The sequence below is a fragment of the Vigna unguiculata genome, chromosome 6 (assembly GCF_037176805.1).
Source record: "Vigna unguiculata cultivar grain cowpea cultivar isolate G323 ecotype 2 chromosome 6, ASM3717680v1, whole genome shotgun sequence".
NCBI classification, from domain to species: domain Eukaryota; kingdom Viridiplantae; phylum Streptophyta; class Magnoliopsida; order Fabales; family Fabaceae; genus Vigna; species Vigna unguiculata.
The window spans coordinates 37,998,025-38,023,907 of NC_140797.1; the positions used below are offsets into that span (position 1 = coordinate 37,998,025).

A 25,883-nucleotide genomic window follows, 5' to 3' on the forward strand; every position below is an offset into this window, starting at 1 on the left:
AACCTTCTATGATATATTTGACATTTTTTTATACAACAAGTAGGAATGAAATATTTAATTTATACGTATAATAATATACATTACAGAAGTTTATTTTTGGAATTTTTTTATTGGTTTATATTACATATATTATATTATTATATTTGTAGCGTAATAGAATAATTTAATATATTTTTAATAACGTTATGTATTTTTAAAGTTTTATTCTGTTATTATCTTCTTCCAGTTTTCCAATGCAGTAATAATTACATTACTGTTGAAGAATCTATTTGGAATCGTCCCGTCTTTTCATCTGTCATTGGTCTTCTATAAATAAATATTCATCTCCATTCTACCATGAACATTAGACGGCAAGATCAGTTCAAGGATATTATACATTCTTCAAACTTTTTCTGTACTATCTCTCTCAAAGTCCAACCAAATGGAAAACAACTTCAATGAAGATGATGTTATTAATAGAATGAGTAGGTACCAGTTCTCTATTATTCACCTTCAGGACGAGGTAAGTTCATTGTCAAACTTTTCAGACATATCTTCTTTTACAAGATTTCTTCTACTCCTTCTATTGCATAGAAGGATTTCTTCTTCTCTTTTACAATATCATGTTTTTAACGTTAACTAATCCAATTTTTTCTTAAACAAATTCTGTCTTTCGAGGTTGTTGGTTTTGTTGATCGTGCATTCGCCATTCTTTATGATGACGATCTTCAGCGTCAATGGACTTTAAGAGATGAAGAAGGCAATAGACATGTGGTTGCTTATAACAAGAATTTACAAAAACCAATGCTAATTGGAGGATGGACTGACTTAAGGCACATATATGATCTTCACGATTTTCACACTATTTATTTTGGATATGTTGGTGATTCTTGCTTCCACATCACTATTTTTCCCAGTAAATGCAAACCTTTGTCTATTGCACGTTTTCTTAATAGAATTCAGGCAGATCAACCCCTTTTCAATGGACCGAAGTTGCATTTCAAAATATTTCTGAATCCAAATCAATGCAATGCTAGCCATCTGGTGAGATAAATTTCAAATTTTTTACTAAATGGATGTTTGTATCATATTTTCATTCATATTTCGAAATTATCTTTAAAATTTAATCCATATACTAATTTCATTAATACTTTATGTCTTTTTTAGGATTTGCCAGCTGATTTTGGCAATTATCTTCGTCAAGGAAGTTTTAAATACATTTATCTTTATGGACCGCGTAAAACAGTGAAGTGCAAACTGTTGTTGAGAAATCATCCTAAGAAGTCTAGCAAAATTGGAAGTGGCTGGAAGGAATTTTGTACTGCTCATGGATTTCATCAAACTATTGACTTGGTGTTTGAGGTGGACCACATGAAAAGCAATCAAAATGTCAAAGTGCTAACATATTGTAATTTTTAATTTACAGTTTTAATAAATAGTTATTTTTTTATTTCTGCCACTTATGTAGTTTTCAACCTAGAAGTTCTTTTATTTTCAGCAATGCATATGTATAGTTCTACCTTCTTATTAATGAAATCTCTTTGAAGCTTCTATGTTATGGTATCATATTCAGAAATAAAATTATTTTGTTCTATAATTCAAATGAGATATATATGATGGAATTGAAACATATATAGTTGGAGGAATAATGAAAAGTTATCATGTCTATAATCATATGTATGGATGTATGTTGCTTTAGTATGTGCGTACACTGACTGTATGTTATCATTTTTATACATAATGATGTTAAGATTGTACATAATTCCTTTGAAAAAGTTCTCTTTGTTTTACTATATATAGTACTGACTCAAAAAAACGTCTGATTGTACCTACATAAAAAGGAAATGTTTTCTTAGTTGCAAGAACAAATCAACTCTGAAATAAGTGCTATATATATGAATGTTTCTGATATAGTAACACTCAGTACTGCATGCTCTTTCTGTTTTTTATGTTTGTCTTCTATTTTTATCTTTTTCTCTTCTCAAAAAACTGCTTCGTACTATAATTACATATATTTATGTTTCCACAATTGTGATTAGAGGTACAAGCTACACCAAAAAGTTTAACAAAAACATTCACCAATATAGGAATAAAACAGTAAACACTTTTTCATCCATTGAGTCAACTTACCTTTATTTTTGCTTCTTCCATTGTAACCTTTGAAACTATTCCATAACATTTCTGTACTGTAATGGAGCATAACGATTGTAAAAATGCAAGGCTGAGAAGGAAACTGCTGCTACAACAGAGGTTGAATGCAAAAAATCCTCAACATTCATGTAAGTCATTAACATCTTACTTAATCCATTTATGTTTTCTAATTCTTCATCAATCATTTATTTTGAAATGATGCATTTGTATGTTTCTATTTTTTTTATGTTGCAGATGAGAAAGAAGAGAATGCAAGAAAGAAAACTAGATTTGCAAACCATACGTCTCAAAGTAAATAAATCTCACAATTTCTTTTTATATATATATACATCTCAAACCATATGTATGTTTTGGATTTTAACTTCACAACACAGATGCATACTCAATCATCTTTGTTGTTTTACTCACAGATAAACCAACTGTATCACAAACATCATTTCACCAAAATATAGACAGGAATCCATTACAACAGTTGGATATTAGTAAGTTTTTTTCTTTCTAATCTATATCTTTAAAGAATGTTTTTAACTTAATCAATGAAGTCTTTTTTTTTAATTTCTTTAATAACAATGCTTCTACAATAATCCTTTTCCAGATGTTGAGAACAACAACAACAACCTTCACAATATGAATTCATTATTTCACAGTCAAATTGGTCAGTTGTGAAGTTCTTCGAATGCTTAACATTAATATTGTTTATGAAGAATATTAATTCCGTACCACTTTAAACTAACCTTGGTTTCAATGCAGAAACTGTGAACAAATTCTCAAGTTTTTCAAGTACTTTAGTTGAACAACAAATCACTTCACAATCTGCAACTTCTACTTTAACTTACCATAGTCCTTTCGGTATATTTGTACATTATTCTTAATTTGATATATACATGTTGAAATGACAATTTTAGATTTTATATAATGTTTTTGAATGACTCCAGCTTTTAACAATAACAGTCAGAGAAATTATGGACAAAATAAGAACAATTCCAGTGCAGGTAATTACATTTGGATTCATACTCACAATGCCAATGCAGGTAGGACAATTGTTTTTGGTTGTTTTTCATAGGTTGGAGATCAGATGTTGTAACTGGGTCGCATTCTGTTTCTAAGAATAAAGTTGTGAAATATCCTTTTCAAGTCATACAATCACTTCAAAACAGATTCAATCTTGATGATGAAACAACAAGACAACATAATAATTCAGACACAACAAACGATGATTCAGCAACAATAACAAATGATGGTAATTCTGATATTAAACTTATTGATTTTAATATAAATTCCTTTTAAATCATTAATTAGTTTTCATCTTACTAATATTGAAGAACATCATACAAGTACTACAACTACAAACGAATTGTATTGCAAAGGAGAGTTACAAGGTACATAATGTCCAACACAATTGTATATAACTGCAGATTAAAATATTCGCAGCTTCATTCTAATGTTTTATATTGATTTTCAGAATTGCTCAATATTGGAGAACCTTGCTTGGAATGCCAATACTGTAAAGCTCAACTTTGGTATGAAGAAAGAGCAGAAAAATGTAACACATCTAAGGGAGTTGAATTCTCATTGTGTTGTCAAAAGGGAAAAGTACAAATTCCACTATTAAAAAGACCACCTAATCTTCTTGAAGGTTTGTTAAATGGTGAAGATCAGAGAAGCAAATCATTTTTACAAAACATAAGAGTATACAATAGCATGTTTGCATTTACTTCAATTGGTGGTAAGATTGATAATTCAATGAACAATGGTTCTGCTCCTCCACAATTTATTCTGAATGGACAGAACTATCACCGTATTGGCAGTTTATTGCCAGAGCATGGATCAAAGCCAAAGTTTGCACAGCTCTACATATATGATACCGAAAATGAAATGACTAACAGAGTCAAGCATTTCAGGTCAGTCAATATATTAAATAATTTCATTATATGAAATATTTAAATATATGTGTTGATATGCTTTCTCTTTATTATTTTTTAGTTCAAACACAAAGGAATCTGTTATAGATGAATCATTGGTTGCTGATTTGATTCAAATGATTGACAATCACAATGTTCTTGCGAAAACTTTTAGAAGAGTAAGAGATTTGTCACTGGAACATATGGAATCAGATTTCACGCTAAGACTATTTAAAGGCAGAAACAAAGACCCTAGAGTCTACAATACACCTTCATGTGATGAAATAGCTGCACTTATAGTTGGTGATTTTGGCAATATGGATGTAGGCAGAGATATAGTGGTCAAAAAATGTTCTGGTGAATTAACCAGACTGCACGAAACTCACACCGCTTTCATTCCACTGCAATATCCTCTCATGTTTCCATATGGAGAAGATGGTTATCAAGAGGATATACCAATAAGAGAATGTCATTCAAAAACAAAATCCAGGGTAAGAGTTAGAATTTCTTTGCGAGAATTTATTGCCTTTAGAATACAACAAAGAGCTGTAGAAGCAGGAAATATTGTGAATGCATGCAGATTGTTCCAACAGTTTCTGGTGGATTGCTATACAATGGTTGAAGCGCAAAGGTTGTCATTCATCAGAGCGAATCAGAAGTTAATTCGCTGTGATATTCTTAATGGATTACAAGAAGCTGTTAATAGAGGAGAGACAGATCCTTCTTTAATTGGAAGACGTATTGTCTTGCCTGCTTCTTTCACTGGTGGTACCAGATACATGTTCAACAATTGTCAAGATGCTATGGCAATTTGTAAAAAATTTGGATATCCTAATTTGTTCATTACTATAACATGCAATGTCAATTGGAGTGAAATAAAAGAATTTGTCTTAGCAAAAGTCTTATCAGCTTCGGATAGACCTGATATTGTATGTAGAGTGTTCAAAATGAAGCTGGATGAAATGATGACAGATTTTAAGAAAAATGACTTCTTTGGAAAAAGCACTGCAGGTATGTTATATATGAAGTTATATACATTATATAATTTTCTCTTAAATTTAATTCTAACAACTATATTTACTTTTTATTTATATATGCAGGAATGTACACAGTAGAATTCCAAAAAAGAGGTCTACCTCATGCGCATATACTTTTATGGTTGGATGGAGAAAGCAAGTTGAAGAATTCAACTGATATTGATAAAGTAATATCAGCTGAATTGCCAAATTCTGATTTGTACCCCAAATTGGAAAAAGTTGTCTCAAGTTACATGATTCATGGACCATGCGGACCTGCAAGACGTAATTCACCTTGCATGAAGGAAGGAAGATGTTCTAAATTTTATCCAAAAAAATTTACATCTTCGACTTCAATTGATGAAGACGGATATCCATGCTATAGAAGACTTGATAATGGTAGATTTGTTGAGAAGAATGGAATTAAGCTGGACAATAGAAGTGTTGTTCCCTACAATCCACCACTTCTAATGAGGTATCAAGCACACGTCAATACAGAGTATTGCAACAAGACCAATTCAATCAAATATTTGTTCAAATATGTGAACAAAGGTCCGGACAGAGCTACTCTTAAAATTAGCAACAACTTTGCACAGTCTGAAAAATCAACCATTATTGATGAGATCAAAAGGTATTACGACTGTAGGTATCTATCACCATGTGAAGCTGCTTGGAGAATATTTGCTTTTGACATCCATCACAGATGGCCTCCTGTTCAGAGATTGACCTTTCATCTTCCTGGCCAACAATCAGCTTTGTTTAAAGATGATGATGATATTAATGTGGTCTTCAACAGATACGAAAATGCTAACACAATGTTTCTAGCTTGGTTTGAGGCTAACAAAGTCTATGAGGAAGGAAAACAATTGACTTATTCAGAATTTCCAAGTAAATTTGTGTGGTTTGCCAAAGAAAAAGAATGGAAACCAAGGAAGAAAGGCTACAACATTGGTAGACTTACTTATATTCCTCCTGGGTCTGGAGAACTTTATTATTTGAGGATATTACTGACCATTCAAAAAGGTTGTATTGATTATGAAAGCATTAAGACAATTGATGGAAAGTATTATGAAACATACCAAGAAGCTTGCTATGTTTTGGGATTGTTGGCTGATGACAAAGAATATATTGATGCAATCAAAGAAGCAAGTGAATTTGCTTGTGGGTATCAACTTAGAAGATTATTTGTTACTTTGTTGTCCATGAATACAATTTCTAAACCAGATATAGTTTGGAATTCTACTTGGAGTATCTTATGTGATGGAATTTTGTACCAAAAAAGGAAGGAGATGAACTTACCAGGTACTTCATATTTTTTCTTTTAATTTCGTATACATATATATTTTAATTATTTTATTTACTTATTGCATGTCTTCTCAAACTATAGACAATATTAATTTACAGATTCATAATCTGTATTTTTTGTTCTTTACTTATTTACAGATCTTCTCAAGTTTAGTTGTTTATTATTATATTATATATATGTATATGATTATTATATATCTGTATTTGCAGGTCTTCAAATTGAGACTGCTGAATTACAAAAACTATGTCTTCTGGAAATAGAGGAAATGCTAATGTCAAATGGTAGAAGTTTGAAAGATTATCCTTCATTACCTCAACTTGATCTTTCAGATGTACATACATTCAATAATAGATTTATTGTTGATGAGCTGCAATATAATAAACAAGACATGGCGAGAGAACATGACAGTTTGTTTAAAGCACTCAATGATGAACAAATTGATGTATATCAGCATATCATGACAGCAGTTCTTTCAAAGAAGGGAGGATTCTTTTTCTTATATGGCTATGGTGGTACAGGTAAGACATTTATGTGGAAGACATTGTCGGCTGGTCTAAGAAGCAAAGGCATGATTGTTTTGAACGTAGCATCAAGTGGAATTGCTTCTTTATTACTTCCTGGTGGAAAAACAGCACACTCTACCTTTTGCATCCCACTGTTAATTAATGAAGAATCAACTTGCAACATAGCACAAGGTAGTCTTAGGGCAAAACTTCTTATGGTTACCAGTTTGATTATCTGGGATGAAGCACCAATGATGAATAGAATGTGTTTTGAGGCATTTGATAGAACACTAAGAGATATTATGCGAAATGTTGATGATGCCAATAAAGACAAACCATTTGGTGGCAAAGCAGTTGTGTTAGGAGGTGACTTTAGACAAATTCTACCAGTTATCAAAAAAGGATCTAAGTTTGATATCATAAAATCATCACTCAACTATTCAGAGTTATGGAATTGTTGTAAAGTGCTAAAGTTATCCAAGAACATGAGATTAAGTACTACATCAAATACTGAAACAGCCAATGATATTCAAGAATTTGCTGATTGGATTTTGAAGATTGGAGACGCAAAAATGGATCTAAATGAGAATGGTGAGTGCATTGTTGAAATTCCCGAACAGATCCTAATTACAAACACAAATTTACCTTTATTGTCATTGGTTGAATTTGTCTATCCTGAATTTGTGGTTAACATGTTGAATCCTAATTATTTTGATGATGGAGCAATTTTGTGCCCAACAAATGATTCTGTAGAGCAAGTAAATGATTTCATGTTGTCCTTAATTGGTGGTGATGAGGTGACTTATTTAAGTTCAGATACACCTTGCCAATCTGATGAACAAGATGAAGTGCAATCTGAATGGTTTACATCTGAATTTTTAAATGATATCAAATGTTCAGGGATACCAAATCATAAACTGAAGTTGAAAACAGGTGTTCCAATTATGCTCTTGAGAAACATTGATCAAGCAAAAGGTTTATGCAATGGCACAAGATTGCAAGTCAAACATTAGGCAAGAATGTAATATGTGCAACTGTAATTACTGGAAAAAACATTGGTGACAGCATTTTTATACCAAGAATGGATTTAGTGCCATCTGATTCAGGGTTGCCTTTCAAATTTCAAAGAAGACAATTTCCGATATCTTTATGCTTTGCAATGACGATTAACAAAAGTCAAGGACAAACGCTTTCTAGAGTTGGCCTTTATCTTCCACAACCTGTATTCACACATGGCCAACTATATGTTGCTATTTCTAGAGTCAAAACCAAAAGAGGATTGAAAATACTTATATTGGATGAAGATGGAAAGGTAACAAACACAACTAAAAACGTTGTGTACAAAGAAATTTTTGAAACTCTTTGAAAAGAAATCAATTATAGGTATGTCATTTAGAATTTTATTTTTCATTTCAAAACTGTTATAAATATATATCAATTGATTTATGTTATTTTCTGCTATGTAGGAAAATCATTGTACTGAAAAAGTTGAATAAAGAAGTCATTGTGTACAAAAGGAAGTTATGAACTTCAATACCAAAGGATACATTCTAGGTATGTAATTTATTCTTTTTTAATTCTTATATTAACAAAGTAGTGTATTAGTCATATTTTTGTTGTTGGTGCTTGACGACAATATTCAATGAAATCATATCTTAACGAGACATACAACTTTAATTACATTCTAAATTGATCTATTCCATTGATAAACGTCAACATCTTTTTAAAACATTAGATTATCATCATATAGATTATTAAATCTCCAAAAACCCATTGCTATGACCACAATTATTACATATAAAAAAAACCCGTGCGTTGCACGGGTAGAAGGACTGGTACATATATATATATATATATATATATATATATATATATATATATATATATATATATATATATATATATATATATTGGGAAAGTAGAAGTATAGTTATAGCTACAAATGTTACTTCATTTATTGCTTTCTTTCTGCACTTAACTGTCCACCAACCGCATGGAACAACCAGCAGCATGGGGGTTGCCACGTGACCCTTCTTCCTCCCCCCTTTCTCATGCAACCTTACCCATCTCAATAATTATCAGGGTTTCTATTTCTTCCAATTCACTGTCTAATTGTTTCATTATCTTAATGTTCAGCAATAAAAGTTCTTAACTGTTAAAATTTAAATTCTTAATAAAATAAATAAGTATTTATTAAATATTAAGGAACGTTTTTCGTTGTATTAATATTAAATTAAGTATTTGTATAAAATAGACAATAAGTCAAGAAGATAAAAATAATAATAACATGATTATACTTTAAACTGTAATGAATCGAAATCATAAACACAAGTTGGGCTGCATTTTTTTGGACCCAAAAAGCACGGCTGTTTTTGTAATGTCTGGGCTTACCCGTATTTTCTTGAGTCAAGGAAAGGAACTATGTGATGATATTCACAATGTTTTTGAATTTTTGAATTTGGTTGTAAAATTAAAATTCGTTTTCTCTTAAATTTTGATATATTTTGGTCATTAGAATTTAAAAGTAAATGGATATACTTCTTTTAATCTACCTGTGTTAAAATTTTTTAATGTGTCAAACGCTTTTTAAAATGACGTTTGAGTTGTTTATATCATTTTAATATGTTTTATGTAAAATGTCAACCTGAAAAAACATTTAACAAGTCCAAAAAATTCATGTCACTGGACTAGAAAAACTATATCCATTCATTTTTTAAAATTTGATAACTAAAATGTATCAAACTTTGAGATAAAAACTAATTCCCATTTTAGGTCCAAATTTAGAGATTAAAAATATATTTAACCTATTTTATTTTAATTTTCTTAAGCCAGTACTCTTTATGAGAATTACTCCAATTAGTTTTTATCGTGCTATAGTAATAGAGGACGAGTTTTCTTTGTGTATAAGCAATAAAAACTAATTTTTTTATAGTATATTTTTGTAAAATAAAATGATATTAGACAGATTTTAATATAATCTTAAAAAATAAATTTTAAATTTAATTCAATCTCATAAAAGAATTTATAAAATAAAATTTGTATTCATTTATTTATTATAATTTGTTTGTATTTATAACGAACGTCGTATTGAATATGAAGGAAGAGGTAATCAAAGTGCAAAATTGAAAAGGTTCTGGAAGATCAAGAAATCAACACTTTTAAAAGAGAAAGCACGAAAATGTTTGAAGATGAGAACGTAGATAGAGCCGAGGGAATCTAGAGAGTAGAAGAAGGATGATGGTGTTTGTGTGAAGTGAGAAGTAAAAAACAAATTGTATTCACACAGAAATTGTTATTAGAATCAAACTTTTGTCGCACTTAACTCATTTTTCAACCAAATTGATTAAAAAAAAGTCTTAAAACATTAACATTCCCTGCTTTTGTTAGTGCAGTAGGTCATATTCGGAAAAGAACAAACATGTTAAAAGCAATCATGTAAAATATACAATTTTCACCATAAAGATGCCACCCACATGCTTGTTATAATGTCAAAAGTTAAAAGTTGTCAAACATAATGCTTTTTGGAACTAAACTGAGAACAGATCTGGAAAAAACATTATCCTGAAGAACAGTATTGGTCTGAACGAATGAAAGAATATTAGTTTTGGATTCTATATTCTTAGGCCAAGTCCAAGTTAAAGTCATTTAATGATGCTATAAGCTTCCACCATTTCCACTATCAAAGGCTTAAGTTTTGTAGAAGAAGAAGTCACCATGAAAAGGGAATAATTGGTTGGTTCCATTGCCTATTTGCATGAACATTAATATACAGTTGAGAGATGTGACTTGTGTCGTATCATAAACTCTGAAAGCTACTATTCTTTCATTCTATATCTCATATTTCTCAAGATCTCAAAACTTTTCTGACTATTCCTGCAAGTGGGGAAATTGTGTTTTCTCTCTTCAATGAAGGTCAAGAAAATCTACTCACACTTGGAAACATCTCTAATTCATACCTACTTATCATTTGTTTTAAATTTTTCATCAATTGTGATGATAATTTACAAAATTATTTAGATTTAATTAAATTTTTAAGTTTCCCAATAATTTCATCAACAATAGAGTATGATGGAATATTTTTTTTACTGCAAAGTAATTGTGTGAGAATAATAAAAGAACATGATAATTTTATAATTGATATTATTATGGCCAATAATCTCGTATTCTTTAAAAGTTAAAATTTAAAACGGTTTAAATATATATTTTTTTTTTAAATATCTTTTAAAGATAAAATCGTGTAAAAGTTTTAAACTCCTATAGATAATATTTTAAATATTTAGTGAATGATATTTATCAGACTTGAAATGAGGATTATCTAACGTATTTTTATTAAAAAATAAAAAATATTTATTACTTTTATATTGATAACATTACATCAAATTTCTTTATCAGGTTATCCGATGGAACTAATAATACGACAGGATAAGATAATACTATATTATTCAATCAACAGAAAATTTAAATAAGTATCCTTAATTAAAAATATAAAAAACAAAATTAATAGACAGATAAGTGAAAGTACTTAAGTATACAATAATTTCACATTTGGTTAAGTCAATTATTAAAAGATGAAACTGTGCTTGCAACTAAAACAGTAACACGATAAATACTTTTATACAATATTTAATTTAGGTTGCATGAAAGTGGGTCTCTTTCTTTTATTTTAGCTGCGATGATTGCTCCATAACTGCTCACTTCTCTATAACTTTATTCACACATTTTTTAAGTCTGTTTTGAGCAGAGTTCAAAGTTAGGTTTTGGTATAAAAACTTTAGATCATATTTCCAAAAACACTACTAAATTGGGATAATACGTTTCATAATAACACTAGGTAAACTGAAAAGTTAAATAAAAGTCTAAATTTAGATGTGTTCGGTGTGATTAAAAATGTATAAAAAGACTTAAATATGTTCACTTCATAAATTTATATGTGAAACTGAAATTTATTTTTGTTTTTATAAATTTATATACGAAATTAAAATTTGATTTTTTCTAAACATTGATTCATTTTAAATTTTATATTTTAAAATAATAAATATAATATTTTTAAATTAATGTTGTTGACTTTTTTATGTGTTGAATAATATTCTAGACTGACAATTTAGTATTTTACATCATGTAACACATTTCGGTTCAAATATTAACTTAAAATATCGTTTAACATATAAAAAAAAATTAACGTCATTTGATTAAAATGATTACGGTTAACTATATTCTTAATCCTTCAATTTTTAGTGAAAATTAGAATTAGTCCCTCTTGGAAGCCTTAACCAATTTAGTCTCTCAACTTTGTAAATGCATAAATTTAGTCCTTTTAATCAACTTTTATTATGTTTATTTAACATTTCAAATACATTGTATTTTAGTTTATTTACATCGTTTAACACATGTTCACTTGTTAGCTGGCTGAGAAACGAGTTTGAAACGATTGATTCAAGGTTTCTAAGAGGGATTAATTTTAATTTTTACTAAAACTTAAAGGACCAAAAACATATTTAACCCAAATGATTATATTCATTTATTTTTAAAATTTAAAAACTAAAATATATTAAAATTTAAGACAAAACAAATTTTAATTTTACGTTCAATATAAAAATTAAAAAGATATTAAAGTTATAAAAAATTCATAAATCCTATTATGGACGTTTGTAGTGTGTGCATACACACATGTATTTTTTATTTAAAGATTAAATTATTTAATAAAACATTTAGTATCCTTATCCCAAATTTAAGAAGTATATAATTAATATGCATAAAGTATATTCCTTAGATACAAATTACGTATCAATTTGATATGGTCCCGTAATTGTCGTTGTCTTAAAAGTAATTGATTAATGTCGTTCTCTTCATTTGTTGGAGCGTGAGAAAGTATATAACTAATTTTGAAAATACTGAATTTAATACCAACATTATAATAGTTTTCTTTACTATGATATTTGGAATCAGTCCTAATCACGAACACAACTTGAGCCAATTAATATTGCCGCCAAGAGTGGTAGTTTAATTTTTACAGTTTAATTTAGTGAATTTTTAATTCAGTAGTATAGTTGATAAACTGAATTTGGTAAATGTGTTCGACTAATTAATTGTGAGTTAAATTAATAATGTGTTATGTTAATAAATATGTATAGTTGTTACATAGTTTTATTTCTTAAACATGTAATTAAGATAAAGAAAAATATCTATTAAAAGCATTTAACTCTGTAAACGAACCTCGTTTATTCTTACGGGTGAATCATTGACTCTCAGATTCCTTGGTTAAAAAAACTGAATTAGTATAACTTTTAATGTCCAAAATATATATATATATATATATATTAAATGTGCATCCATGTATTATTTAAGGATATTAATTAATTCATTATTTTGCTTTATTTACAAAAGCTAATTTTGTTTGTTTTAGTACTGGAAGTAAAAAAAAGCTATGTTATTGTATTATTTCATCTTTTTTGGTTATTTTTAAAAATATAATTAAATTTGCTAAACAATGTAATAGACATATCAAAGTGACTTAATCTGGTTCACACGAGTTGGCTCATCACGAGTTGGGTTGAAAATGAATAAATCCAACCCGTATGGTCATAAGTTTTGCAACTCGGCTCAACCCACCATGGGTTGGTGGATTAAGGGAGTTGACTCATCAACCCACATAAAAAAATATTTATTTATTTATAAGTATTCAAATATTTAAATAATTTTATAAGCAACCCATGAGATGACAATCACAGTAAAATCAAGAACCAATATCTTCATCATGCTCACCACTAATATATGATGAATTGTTTCTAAGAAAGTATCATATAGTCCAAAAAAACATGGCTAATATTACACATTTTATGTCATATTCAACAAAATATAAATAAAAAAACAACACATTTTTGTGATGCTAATTTAGAAAAATTTGTTTATAAAACGGTTGTTTGAGTAATTTACTATGAAGATTATAGTTAAAAATTAAAGTATCAACATATATAACTTAGCAATCAAATTAATTAAACATTTAAAGTATTCAAATATCATTGAATAACATTCTAGCATTTAAAAATAAAATTATGAGTAGTAAATAATTATTAAAAAAAATATTGTAAAACAATGTTGGTGGGTTAAGTGAGTTAACTCATCTTCAACTTAGCTCGAACCGTTTAACATGTGAGTTAAGTGAGTTGAGTTGAGTTCAACCTATTTCTGAAACAATTGAATTTTTCTCAATCCAACCCAACTCAAATCCATAAAAATTCGAGTTGACTCATGAATTGAAACTCATTTTGACGTCTCTAGAACAAATGATACAAATTCACTTATTAATATAATGACTTTTTCACCTATGACAGTAATCCTCGTGAAATCTTCACCAATTATTTTATTTATAATTTTAGTTATCAATAATCATTAAATATATCACCTTAAAACATCTCATTACTCATTATCTTATCTCGTTGATTTAATACAAAAATGTGAATGATTTCATATAACCTTCACACAATTTTTCAATTCATAATCTTATCAAATAATACCTTAAAAAAAGTAAACATATATCAATAATCTACCATTTAAATTAGATTTTCATTTAAATTATATGTCAACAAAATCAAATTCCAAAGCATTAAATTCCAACAAATGTCAAAGCTTATATAAGATCATAATTTGAATACTAGCTCATTAAGTTTAAAAAAGGATATACTTTATATAAACAATCCAACAAAACTACAAATTTAAGTCTCACAAATTCACATATAAACATAAATCTATACACTCAAATTATCACTAATAGCTAAAATAAAAGTATTACAATAGAGTTAGTTTTTCTTACCTCGATTTTCCAGTGTTATAAGAAAAAATAGTAATTAACTTGACATAATCTCCTTAATCACATAAAAAATTTAAATCCCAACCATCAAACATTCCACCATTAAGTTCAAATATGTAAGAAACTATTTACTAAAGGAAAAATATCTTACCAAAGCTACTCTCCAAATAACAAATTCGTCGAGGGAAGGAGATAGAAATATAAAAAAGAGACTGGTTTTGGGTTACAAGAGAAGGAGGAGAAATATTTAAGGAAAATGAAGAACACAAGTAAAGAAAAAGAACTAGATTGGTGCAATTAGAAAGAAATTTTTTAATTATAGAAAAACAAATATATTTTGGAGAAATATATAATAATTACCTTTAAGATTAGATGAAATAAACGACACACCAGAATCGCCATCAAAAGATTTGTTTTGTAATAAACTATTGGAAAAAGTATCACATCGAGTCTTACTTATCTCTTTGGATGAAGTGCTTGTGGGGTTCATCACCGACAAATATATTCGATTTTTCATATATTATAATGCATTCTTGAGAGAGGGAGAAAAAAATATAACAATTGATACTAGTTTCTAACTTTATATTTTAATAAAAAAAGCACGTGTTTAGGCAATATTATTACTTTTATTTTAATTTGACTGCTCAATGTTATTTTATATATACTTTATTTTTTGATTTTACATATCTTACTATTATATTGTTCATTTTGTAGCTATTTTAATAATGTGTTTCATATTGAAATTTTATGGAAAAAACCAAAAACATTGTTTCATACATAATAAACTTTCGTAAAACTATTTTGTTGCGATGCTATCAACAAAATTATTTTCTGGTAAAGTATCCGTTGGTAATTAGATTTTTTATTATCCATAAAAAATTAATTATTGATATGAATTTGTTGGTAACATTAGTTGATAATATCTAGAAATTTATCAATAATTTATAATATTTATTATCAAAGGAAAATTTTATTTATAAATTTTGTCGTTAAATTAGATGTTAAAGTTCTCATTTTAGGCTTTGAATAAATCGTACAAAATTCGACAATAAATCAGTCATGAGTTTCTTTTTAAAATTCGTCACAAATTTGATGTTAATTGAATTTTTTGAAAATCTGTTGATAATTAAATATTTTAAAATTGATTGATAGTTCAATTTTTAAAAATTTGTTAGTAGTTGGTAAAATGGACATCAATTTTACTGTCAAATTTGACGACAAATTTGTTATAAATAAATTGGAGATGAGTGATAAGAAGAAGATAATGAGAAAAGGGAGAAAGAGAATGAGGAGTTGAAGGTGGTTAATACGACGGCGAACAAATATTAAATCACCATATTTACGAACAAATATTTATAGTTTATCAAAATTGATCGATAATTATCGAAGAATTTTGGTCATCCATTATTATTAACATGTAATTAATGGCAAATTTTAGGTTGTCAATAAAATTTAGTCTAAATACACTTTTAAAAAGTTTTAAATATTTAACTTTAACCACCTATTACATTATTTATACATTTCCAACTAACAAATTTTGAACATACCAAACCAATTGTTCAATAAGAAGCAAATCCAATCGTAGAATAAAATACCTTCCTCAACCTAGCTAAACCATCAATCTTCAAATATTGTATAATCCTTGCACTTACTAACTTAAAATGACCAATTTCAACTACCTACAACATTGTTTTCAAGTTTATATCAATGTAGCCAAAGTTAACCACACTAAACCTAGTTATACAATCCTAACCATATCAACACAATCAAACTTCTTCTACTTGAAGATTCAATTACTCCAACAAATTATAGTTGTCCTAGTTTCACACTAAAAGCTCAAAGCTATTCATAGAAAACTTTTATCACTAGAATAAAGATATTGTTACAATCCTAAACTAACATAATTCATCTTTATTCATCAAAACAGATATGAGACCTCACATACATGCAAGTCATCCACAATGAACCTAAGGCAAAAAGGATAAAAAGAAACTTATATTAAACAAAAATTCAATCAATAACTTTTGTTTTTCTTTGTACGAATTTCATTAAGACCAACTTTGATAGTAAAAATAATGAAAACCTTAAAATTTCAGAGAAGAAAAAGAATTGTTGTAAAAAAAAGAAAATGTTTATAAAATAAGATTTAATAATCAAGTTTTTCTATTTATAATTTTTTTTTTTAACTTAAGCAATAAAATGTTTATACTTCATCTCGTTTTATTCACTTCTATATTCTTTGACAAATTAACTTGGTTATTAGAAATATAGTTATAATTATATAAATAAAGATATCAAATTGTAAAAAAAATATCAATTTTTATTTATTAATTGTATTTGTAATAATTGTATTTTTTCAAGATAATTAAAGTACTTATATTCTCTCAAAAGCACATTATTTCAGCTTAATATTTTTCTTTTACCTTTAAAATTATAATTACATATATTTTTAGACTTTAACACATTTTTTATGAACATTGTAATATATAACAATAATATTTTCTTTTAGAAATAATTATCAAAAGAATCCAAAAGTGATTTTTAAAATTAAAAAAATAAAATCATAAAATATGTACTTTTAATTAAATTTCTTGCTATATAAACTTATTAAAATTTGATGATAAACATTAATTTGTTTATTTATTGTTGTGCGATCTATCTTTCAAAAAATCTCAAGTTATTCTTTTGAAAAAAGTTTATATTTTCGTTTTTCCCAAATTATATTTTCAAGTGACAAATGAATCTTGAAACGATTTATTAAAGTTGATCAAATGAGTCTTTATAAGTTAGTTATTTACTCCAGTAATATTTTTGTTGCGTGTATTTGTCTAAAATTTGTGTTCACACAAAAGTAAAAAGATCGATCAGAAAGTCACAAGATTTTTCCAAGTAAAAGTTTTACGTTGATTTGAACGTGAAAGCGATGTAAACGCGTGGTAGTAACGAGAAATGGTCTAGTCAAATAACGTCTACGCTTCTAGATCAATCACAATTAAGGAATGTGAGAGAAATTAAGTATTATTTTATTTCCCCAACAAGAAAAACTAATTTTTTGAGGTTCGATTTTAGTTTTACCTTTTTAAATATGTGCAAGATGTTTATTATAACACCAGTAAACACATATAGGAGAAAATGAATAAAATTAATTACGGTTTAGTAAAATTTTGGTTTTGAAAATTTTCAAAATTAATTAATTATGTTATGCATAAACGATAATATATTATTATCGATTCAACTAATATTTTTCGAATTATGTATAAAGTTTCTTTATGAGGTGAACTAAGGTACATTATGTTCAATATACTACTAACTTTTGTTTTCACATTTATAGATAAACTAAGAAAATAACTAAGATAATGTAATGTTCTCATAGTATATGGTTGTCCAAAATTGGTTTTATTACTTTATTCCTTCTACCTACCATGGTTTCATCCTTTAACAAAGTAAAGTTTCGTCTTACCGTTTTCTCTACGCAATGGTGTTATACAATAGTATATATACTCATTCCATAAAAAATATAAAAGCCAATTACAACTCGTTCCTTTTTAATGTTCTGTTCTGATGTTTTATTATGTAATAAGAATCCTTTTTTTTTTCTCTTTAATATAAGATATCTTCAAATAATTATATATCAATAAAAAATCAATGAGTTGTTTTATTTTAAACACTTAGTATTAATATTAGTTTTATTTTTTATAATAATTACTTTTAATATTCTCTTTTCAATTATCCACACACACACATAGTAAGTATCAAAAAGAAAAAAAACTTTATCTATAGAAATTATAAATTATTTAACACTAACTTTTACTAAAATTTAATAATTAGTATAAAGTAAAAATGTGTTTGAAGATAATGCTCTAACTAAAATGTATTGATTGCATTGCAACGCCTACTTTGAATTAGTACTCATTTTACTACATCTAGATACAATAATTATATCTGATTTGTCGTGCGTTGATTGGGTGAAGAATTACATACACCTACTTGTATTATATAAATATCTCCAAAGTCCACACTTCCCTATGTGTTCAATTCTGCATTCTCCATTCTCAAACTTAAGCTTTCAATCTCTGAAACTCTTCTCCTCTCCGATATGGTTCTCTCCAAAACCGCATCCGAATCCGACGTTTCCGTCCACTCCACCTTCGCTTCTCGCTATGTCAGAACTTCACTTCCCAGGCATGTCATATTGCGTATTTTCTTTCCGCACATTAAACTGAATTTTCACACCTTTTATGTGTATGATAAAATTCCTATGATGGTTTGTTAGTTTGTTTGTTTGGTGTGGATCTGAAACTAATGTTAATTTGGAGAGACGAAACAGGTTCAGGATGCCGGAGGAGTCGATTCCAAAGGAAGCAGCGTACCAGATCATAAACGATGAGTTGATGTTGGATGGGAACCCGAGGTTGAACTTGGCTTCATTTGTGACGACATGGATGGAACCTGAGTGTGATAAACTCATCATGGCTTCCATCAATAAGAACTATGTTGACATGGATGAGTACCCTGTCACCACTGAGCTTCAGGTAACTCTCTACCTTCCTTCACTCTTTACCTCGCAGTATTAAAAATTGAAATTGACAAATTGTTGGGTAGTGGGGGTGGTTACGTTTTGTTTGACTTTTTGAATAAAATAACTGCCTAAATTTGCTTTAAATGTGACTTTTGAAATTTATTTCTTTTTGTTCTAATAACAAAAATAAAAAACACAAGTACTTGTGAAGCAAAGCAGATCTATGTTTCAAAGAAAAATAATGAATAATTTGAGGGATTGGTAGAAAATAAATGTTGATGTGAGATTCACGTTTTTTATTTTTTTATTATGTGTTTCATCTAGAGAGTGTTTAAAAATGTTATGTTTTCAATGTAGAATAAGTTAGATGTTTGAAAAATCAATTTACGTTTAGTAAATTTTTCTTTTAAATAAGTTACTGTAGCACATGATCTTTGTTTATAATTTTATATTTTCAGTTTTGGACACACTATTTTTTTTATATGAAAATTTTCAATTAAACGGATCGTTATTTGCGACAGGTGAGATAAAATAAATTAATAGCTCGTCGTGAGTAACATTTTAACTTATTTATGCATTACTATAAATGTATACATAAAATTAATTCATTAACTATGAAAAAGCACTCACTTTATTGCTAACAACAACGTGTCATGATTTGACTTACATAATAATCAATGTATTTTAGGTTTAGTTGTTTTTTCTTATTTTTTTAATTTGACTATACTATTAATAAAAAGTTGTATGATCTTAGTCGTTTAATTTTTAAAATATTGAAAATTTTTATTTCTACATAATTAAAATCTAAAATAAATTGTATTAAAACTATTTTTGCTTAACTTGAAAACAAAATTTGCATGTATGTGGACATTTTGAAATGTATTTCAGATCACTCCTTTTCTCCCGTTTTGATTGGTCTTCCAAATGCCGTATCCGTTAGTTAATTAGAATTTCCTCCTCCATCACGCGCAACAATCACGCCGACCTTATTAATTAATTTTAAAATGTTGTACAATTAATTAATTTTACTCTTTTTAATGAATGATTAATTATCTTCTTTGTTTAAAAAAAATAATTTATAGAGGGATTTCTTTTCTTTAAAGAATATCAGCTTTACGAAAATTGAATCTTTTGCTGAGAAATGTTTGAGGTTAGAGAAAGAGACTTGTTGTTTTTGTTTGCTATTATTAGAATATTCATTTCTGTTTGGTTTTTGTCGGTTATGTAATTAGTCTCTTCTGGTTCGTGACTTTATGTACTTACAGATCATCAAAACCCTTTTGTTTAGCTTTTTCCTCCCCGACAATTTGTCGATCACACTTTTTCTACAATTTTATTTCTTTATATTTGGTTGACAAGAGCTTTATATATATATATATATATATATATATATATATATATATATATATATATATATATTATTTAAACGGTTGCACTATACTTTTTAACAAGAGGAATAGAAAGAAGCATTTTAGAAAATGTAATTTTGTACATACGTATGTAATTGGAACTTGAAGGACCACAAGAAAATGTGAATGACGTAGAAAAAAAAAATACAAAACTAATGGTTTGATAATGTTGGGTGGCACGTGTTTGAAAGAGACCCTCGGGATATTTTTCTGTGTCTGCACAGCAAAAAGAAAAAAAAAAAGAACTTTTGGTAAGATTTTAATTCTGGTAGGAAAATAAGTCTTCAGAAAACCCACGGGGATGTTTCTCTTCAAAAGCTCTGAATATTCTTTTTTCTCTTTCCAATTTTCGTATAAAAACCTATATTAGGTATTGATCAACAACTTATGAACTCAATTATATAGTTAATTTTAACCTCTTCAAATGATCAATAAAAAGAATTTATGAATTATAAAAGAAACTAATAAATGATTTGGTAAGATGATACTTTCTTATTTTAAAATTTTCATTATTTAAAAATATCACTTTAAAGTACTTCAAATAGTCTTCTTTAGATATTGACTTGAACTTTTTTTACAGAAAGTATTGAAACAAAATGGTACTATTTTACTAGTGATATTTTGCTCTGAATCATTTACAGACACGCATGGGCTTTCAGTATTCTCTTGAAATGAGCCATTCTTATGATGATAAAGTTTGATGAAAATTAATGGCATGATTGAAAGGAGAAGATAAACCTTTTAAACAATTATGCTTATTTATTTAATCGAAAGGAAGTGAAACAAAATAAAAAGTTGAGGTCTACTCACGATCGTTGCTTCCCCATTTCATGAAATTAATTGTATGTTTGAAAGTTTCACATGCAGTGTTATGATGGGGACAGGCATGCTACCTTTTCAACCATGTTTAGTATAAGAAAATATTTTTTCCCCGTTTTAGAGAATAATAAATTATAGAAAATATGATTTTTAGTAATAACTGAAGTGTGTTTATAAATAATTTAAAAAAATGAACTTTTGAAATAAAAAAGGATATTATATCAGAAATTTTAATTATTTATCACATTAAATTAAATAATTTAATGAGAATATTATGATAATCTTATCATAGTACCAAAAATATGATTTTAGAAAAGACAAAAGTTACAATTTCCTCTGATCAATTATATATAATTTAAATTAATGATACTCCACCTTTGAAAAAAAACAGTGTAATGCATATTTGAAGATTAATACAGGCGGTGCGCTATGTAGCATTTTATTGTGCCTATTTAACTAATTCACTATAGATATCACTTTTTTGTATTTTAAATATAAAAAATAATTTAATATTTAATAATAAGAATTTGTTAAAACTCACTAATATATAATGTTTTAAAAGTCGAAAACCAATTTTAAACTTTAAAGGTAATTATTTTTCATTTATGTTAAAAGTAGGCTTTATTTTTCATTTCAAATAGTACGTAGACAAAAACTAATGTTTTAAAAGTCAAAAAGAAAGTTTAAAACAATTTCAGAAAACATAAACACATTTGATCTGAAGTAGAAGGTTGCACTTTTAATGAACTAGATCGTGTTGAATAAGAGTGTCTGTAAGTTACAATTCAGATTAATTTCACCAATATTTTTTAAATCCATCAGTGTTTCATTCTAGGAAAAGTCCGTATGACAGAAAGTGAAACACATTGAAAGTAAAGTTTATTTAAAAAATTATAGTTTTAATGATTTATCTATTCCATAAAATAAAATAGACTTTATTATTTACTTTTCATATTTAGAAACATCTATTTCAGTTCTTATATATATGAATTTAGTCTATAAGAATAGCAAAGAATTAAATGTAAATGATAAATGTAGATTACAAAAGTGATTTTGAAGTATTTGAATTAAAAACTAAAGTTTGTAACATTCCCAATTCTGAAGAAGATTAAACATATTTTATATTTATGATTTCCACAGCTGCTGCAACTGTAAGACTATAATTTGCATTAGAAAAATAGCAGGATTACATGAGACTTGAGAAAAGTATGGAGTTTCATTTCTTTCTTGTATGAATGCAGAATCGATGTGTGAACATGATAGCTCATCTTTTTAATGCACCACTACAAGAATCTGAAGCTGCTGTTGGTGTTGGCACGGTCGGTTCATCAGAAGCCATAATGTTGGCTGGATTGGCATTCAAAAGGAAGTGGCAAAACAGAAGGAAAGCAGAGGGAAAGCCTTATGACAAACCCAACATTGTCACCGGAGCCAACGTTCAGGTAGACTTCAAAAGTTTTCATTTTCAGGAACATCACTGACATGCAATAAGTTCTAGCTTTGCTTTGTTGAATGTGGAATTGGTATGACTTTTTGGTTCTGTTCATGTGAAGGTTTGCTGGGAGAAATTTGCAAGGTACTTCGAGGTGGAGTTGAAGGAAGTGAAGCTGCGTGATGGATACTATGTAATGGACCCTGACCAGGCTGTGGAATTGGTGGATGAGAACACTATTTGTGTTGCTGCTATCCTTGGTTCCACACTAAATGGAGAGTTTGAGGATGTCAAACGCCTCAATGATCTTCTTATCGAAAAGAATAAGCAAACTGGGTACCACTATTTCTCTTTTACTATCCCTATTTTTAAATGTTCCTTGCTTTAAACACCATGTTTAGATTGAATATGCTGCAGCTTCCTTTAGTATCTTCTTATAAACCTCTCAGTAAATCTGATTGATTGAGGGTATGAAATTTTCTGTTCCGATAATGCATGCAGATTTTTGAACTGACATGTGAAATTGTTTGGTAGGTGGGACACTCCTATTCATGTTGATGCAGCCAGTGGTGGATTCATTGCCCCATTTATTTACCCAGAGCTTGAGTGGGATTTCCGATTACCACTAGTGAAGAGCATCAATGTTAGTGGACACAAGTATGGTTTGGTGTATGCTGGAATCGGTTGGGTTATCTGGAGGACCAAGGAGGACCTGCCTGAAGAACTCATCTTCCATATCAACTATCTCGGAGCTGATCAACCCACCTTCACACTTAACTTCTCCAAAGGTAACACATAATTGAATTACTCTGTTTTAGTCTATCTAAGTATTACCTACCAACAAGAAGTTTTATATTACTTACAATTTCTTACCTCCACCATTCATTGGTTTTACGCAATGCAGGTTCCAGCCAAGTCATTGCTCAATACTACCAACTAATTCGCCTCGGTTATGAGGTAATACGTTTAACCAAGAGACCCAGTTATAATGGCAGTAGTGTTACTCTAATCCCTCTAATTCACACTACAAAAATGAATAAAAGAGGATTACTTTACTTGTAACACATTCTGTTAGAACTCTCTTTTACAGTTGAAATTTATTGAAAATCCAAAATTTGGTTGGTCTTATTTCTTATATAATGAGTTTCACTTATGGTTTTTAATTTTGATTATGTACATTTCAACTAATAATGGATAGTGTGTTCAAAAGAGTGTTCCTAGCATTTCTCATAGAAATAACATATTTCTGTAAAGACTTGATGTTGTGAATGTGTGTGCAGGGCTACAGAAACGTGATGGAAAATTGCAGAGACAACATGTTGGTGCTGAAAGAGGGACTCGAGAAGACAGGTCGGTTTTCCATTGTGTCCAAAGACAATGGTGTGCCTTTGGTTGCTTTCACCCTGAAAGACCACACCCACTTTGACGAGTTCCAAATCTCTGACCTGCTGAGACGTTTTGGATGGATTGTGCCAGCATACACCATGCCCCCAGATGCTCAACACGTTACGGTGCTTCGTGTTGTCATCAGGTGATAAAAATATCATACATCTTCTGGTTTCAATTATACTCTAAAGATATCATATATTTTATTCTCTTTTATTATTATCAGATATTCTGTTTTATGATGATACATATTAGATTTTATTTTTCCTTATATCATGAAATATTATACTCTATATATTGAACAAGTTTCTAATAAATCGATATGCAAATTCTCATTCTCATATTTTCAATAAAGTATTTCTCTTCTAACTTTTTCTCATCTGTATTTTATCAAACACAACAGAGAAGACTTCTCAAGAACCCTTGCAGAGCGTCTCGTGGCAGATGTGGAAAAGGTGTTGCATGAGCTTGATGGCCTTCCAGCAAGGGTTATAAGTAGCACCACTGTGGCAGTCAACACAGAAGAAAATGGCAAAGTGGTTAAGAAGAGTGCTCTGGAGACACAGAGGGAAATCACTGCGGTTTGGAAGAAGTTTGTGTTGGAGAGGAAGAAGCTCAATGACAAGATGAATGGTGTTTGCTAGAGTTAGCTTGAAGAGTGTGCTGTGCCTATCCCTGCCTTGTAGTTTTTTTAATATATAATTTGGGCAGTGTGTACGTTTGATTGAGTCAAGCCAGTTATCTATCAGATTCGGTTGTTAATTTGATCCGAGGCAAAATTCTAGACCCCATTATCTATGTAAGTCTGGGTCACTTTGTTTTGTGAATCATGGACTATATTTATCTTCTCTACAATTTGTTCAAAACCATGTTTTCTTGTCCTAATCCTTTTGTTGTAAGTTCAAATTATGCGTATGTCTCCCAAAAATTTATGAGAGAATGAAACCTATTTACCATAGTTGTCAAAAGCTACAACTCTTCCTCACAGTATGCCTTAAAAGACTAACTGTATTCTGTATAATAGGGGAGGTATTACTTGAATACTAAACAAAAGTGTGCAAACTCAGATTCAAGTCATGCTGAACATAACAATGTTAAGAGTTAGAATAAAATGGGGAGTCTCATTTAGGATGATTTCCCTATCTTGATAAATTTGAAAAACAAAAACACGTGACAAGACAAAAAATAACTATTTGTTAGAAAAATGGCATTGTTTGTTGTTTTTCACTATTTACCATAGAATCCTTTACAAGGGTGCTAGATCTATGTCTACACTTACACCATGATCACACAACTTGAACGTTCTAGTCACAAAGCAAATAAAAAAATTAAAAAAGAAAGACTGAAGTAGTAAATGATTCTCACTCTTATGTGCCAACAAAGCAGGTCCAATGTCACAATCCAAAAATTGGAAAAAAAGTCAATATGACAGACTTGCAGCCATGGTGAGTGAGTTGTAATAGTATCACACAGAGAAGCATGGATAGCAACCTAAACAAGGAGAAAAACACCTTGAAATGTGAGGCTAAGAACAGTGCTGATTCAAGAAAGTATCACAAGGAGTACACTAGAAATTAATTACAAAGTTGAAATTGAAAATTAGGTGATGGTTCCTTACTCTAGATTGTTGTATATGGCAGCAGGAGTTCATATGT

General features: G+C 28.8%; 1 protein-coding gene and 1 pseudogene across 1 annotated transcript; both read left to right on the forward strand.

Moving 5' to 3' along the window:
- The first annotated feature begins 421 nt into the window (after positions 1-421).
- LOC146885869 (uncharacterized) lies at positions 422-8,225 on the forward strand (annotated as a pseudogene).
- Positions 8,226-18,667: 10,442 nt separating this feature from the next.
- LOC114188225 (glutamate decarboxylase 1-like) lies at positions 18,668-25,113 on the forward strand. Its single transcript, XM_028076792.2, has 8 exons — positions 18,668-18,845; positions 18,991-19,195; positions 22,652-22,852; positions 22,964-23,178; positions 23,377-23,630; positions 23,747-23,799; positions 24,123-24,373; positions 24,632-25,113. Exons 1-8 carry the CDS (start codon positions 18,760-18,762, stop codon positions 24,870-24,872), a joined length of 1,506 nt encoding a protein of 501 aa, XP_027932593.1. The 5' UTR covers positions 18,668-18,759; the 3' UTR covers positions 24,873-25,113.
- The last annotated feature ends 770 nt before the right edge of the window (positions 25,114-25,883 follow it).

Coding starts and splice junctions, on each gene's coding strand:
- LOC114188225 (XM_028076792.2), top strand. CDS start 18,760: ATGGTTCTCTCCAAAACCGCATCCGAATCCGACGTTTCCGTCCACTCC. Junction 19,196..22,651: donor CTGTCACCACTGAGCTTCAG/GTAACTCTCTAC, acceptor GTATGAATGCAG/AATCGATGTGTGAACATGAT. Junction 23,631..23,746: donor CACACTTAACTTCTCCAAAG/GTAACACATAAT, acceptor TACGCAATGCAG/GTTCCAGCCAAGTCATTGCT.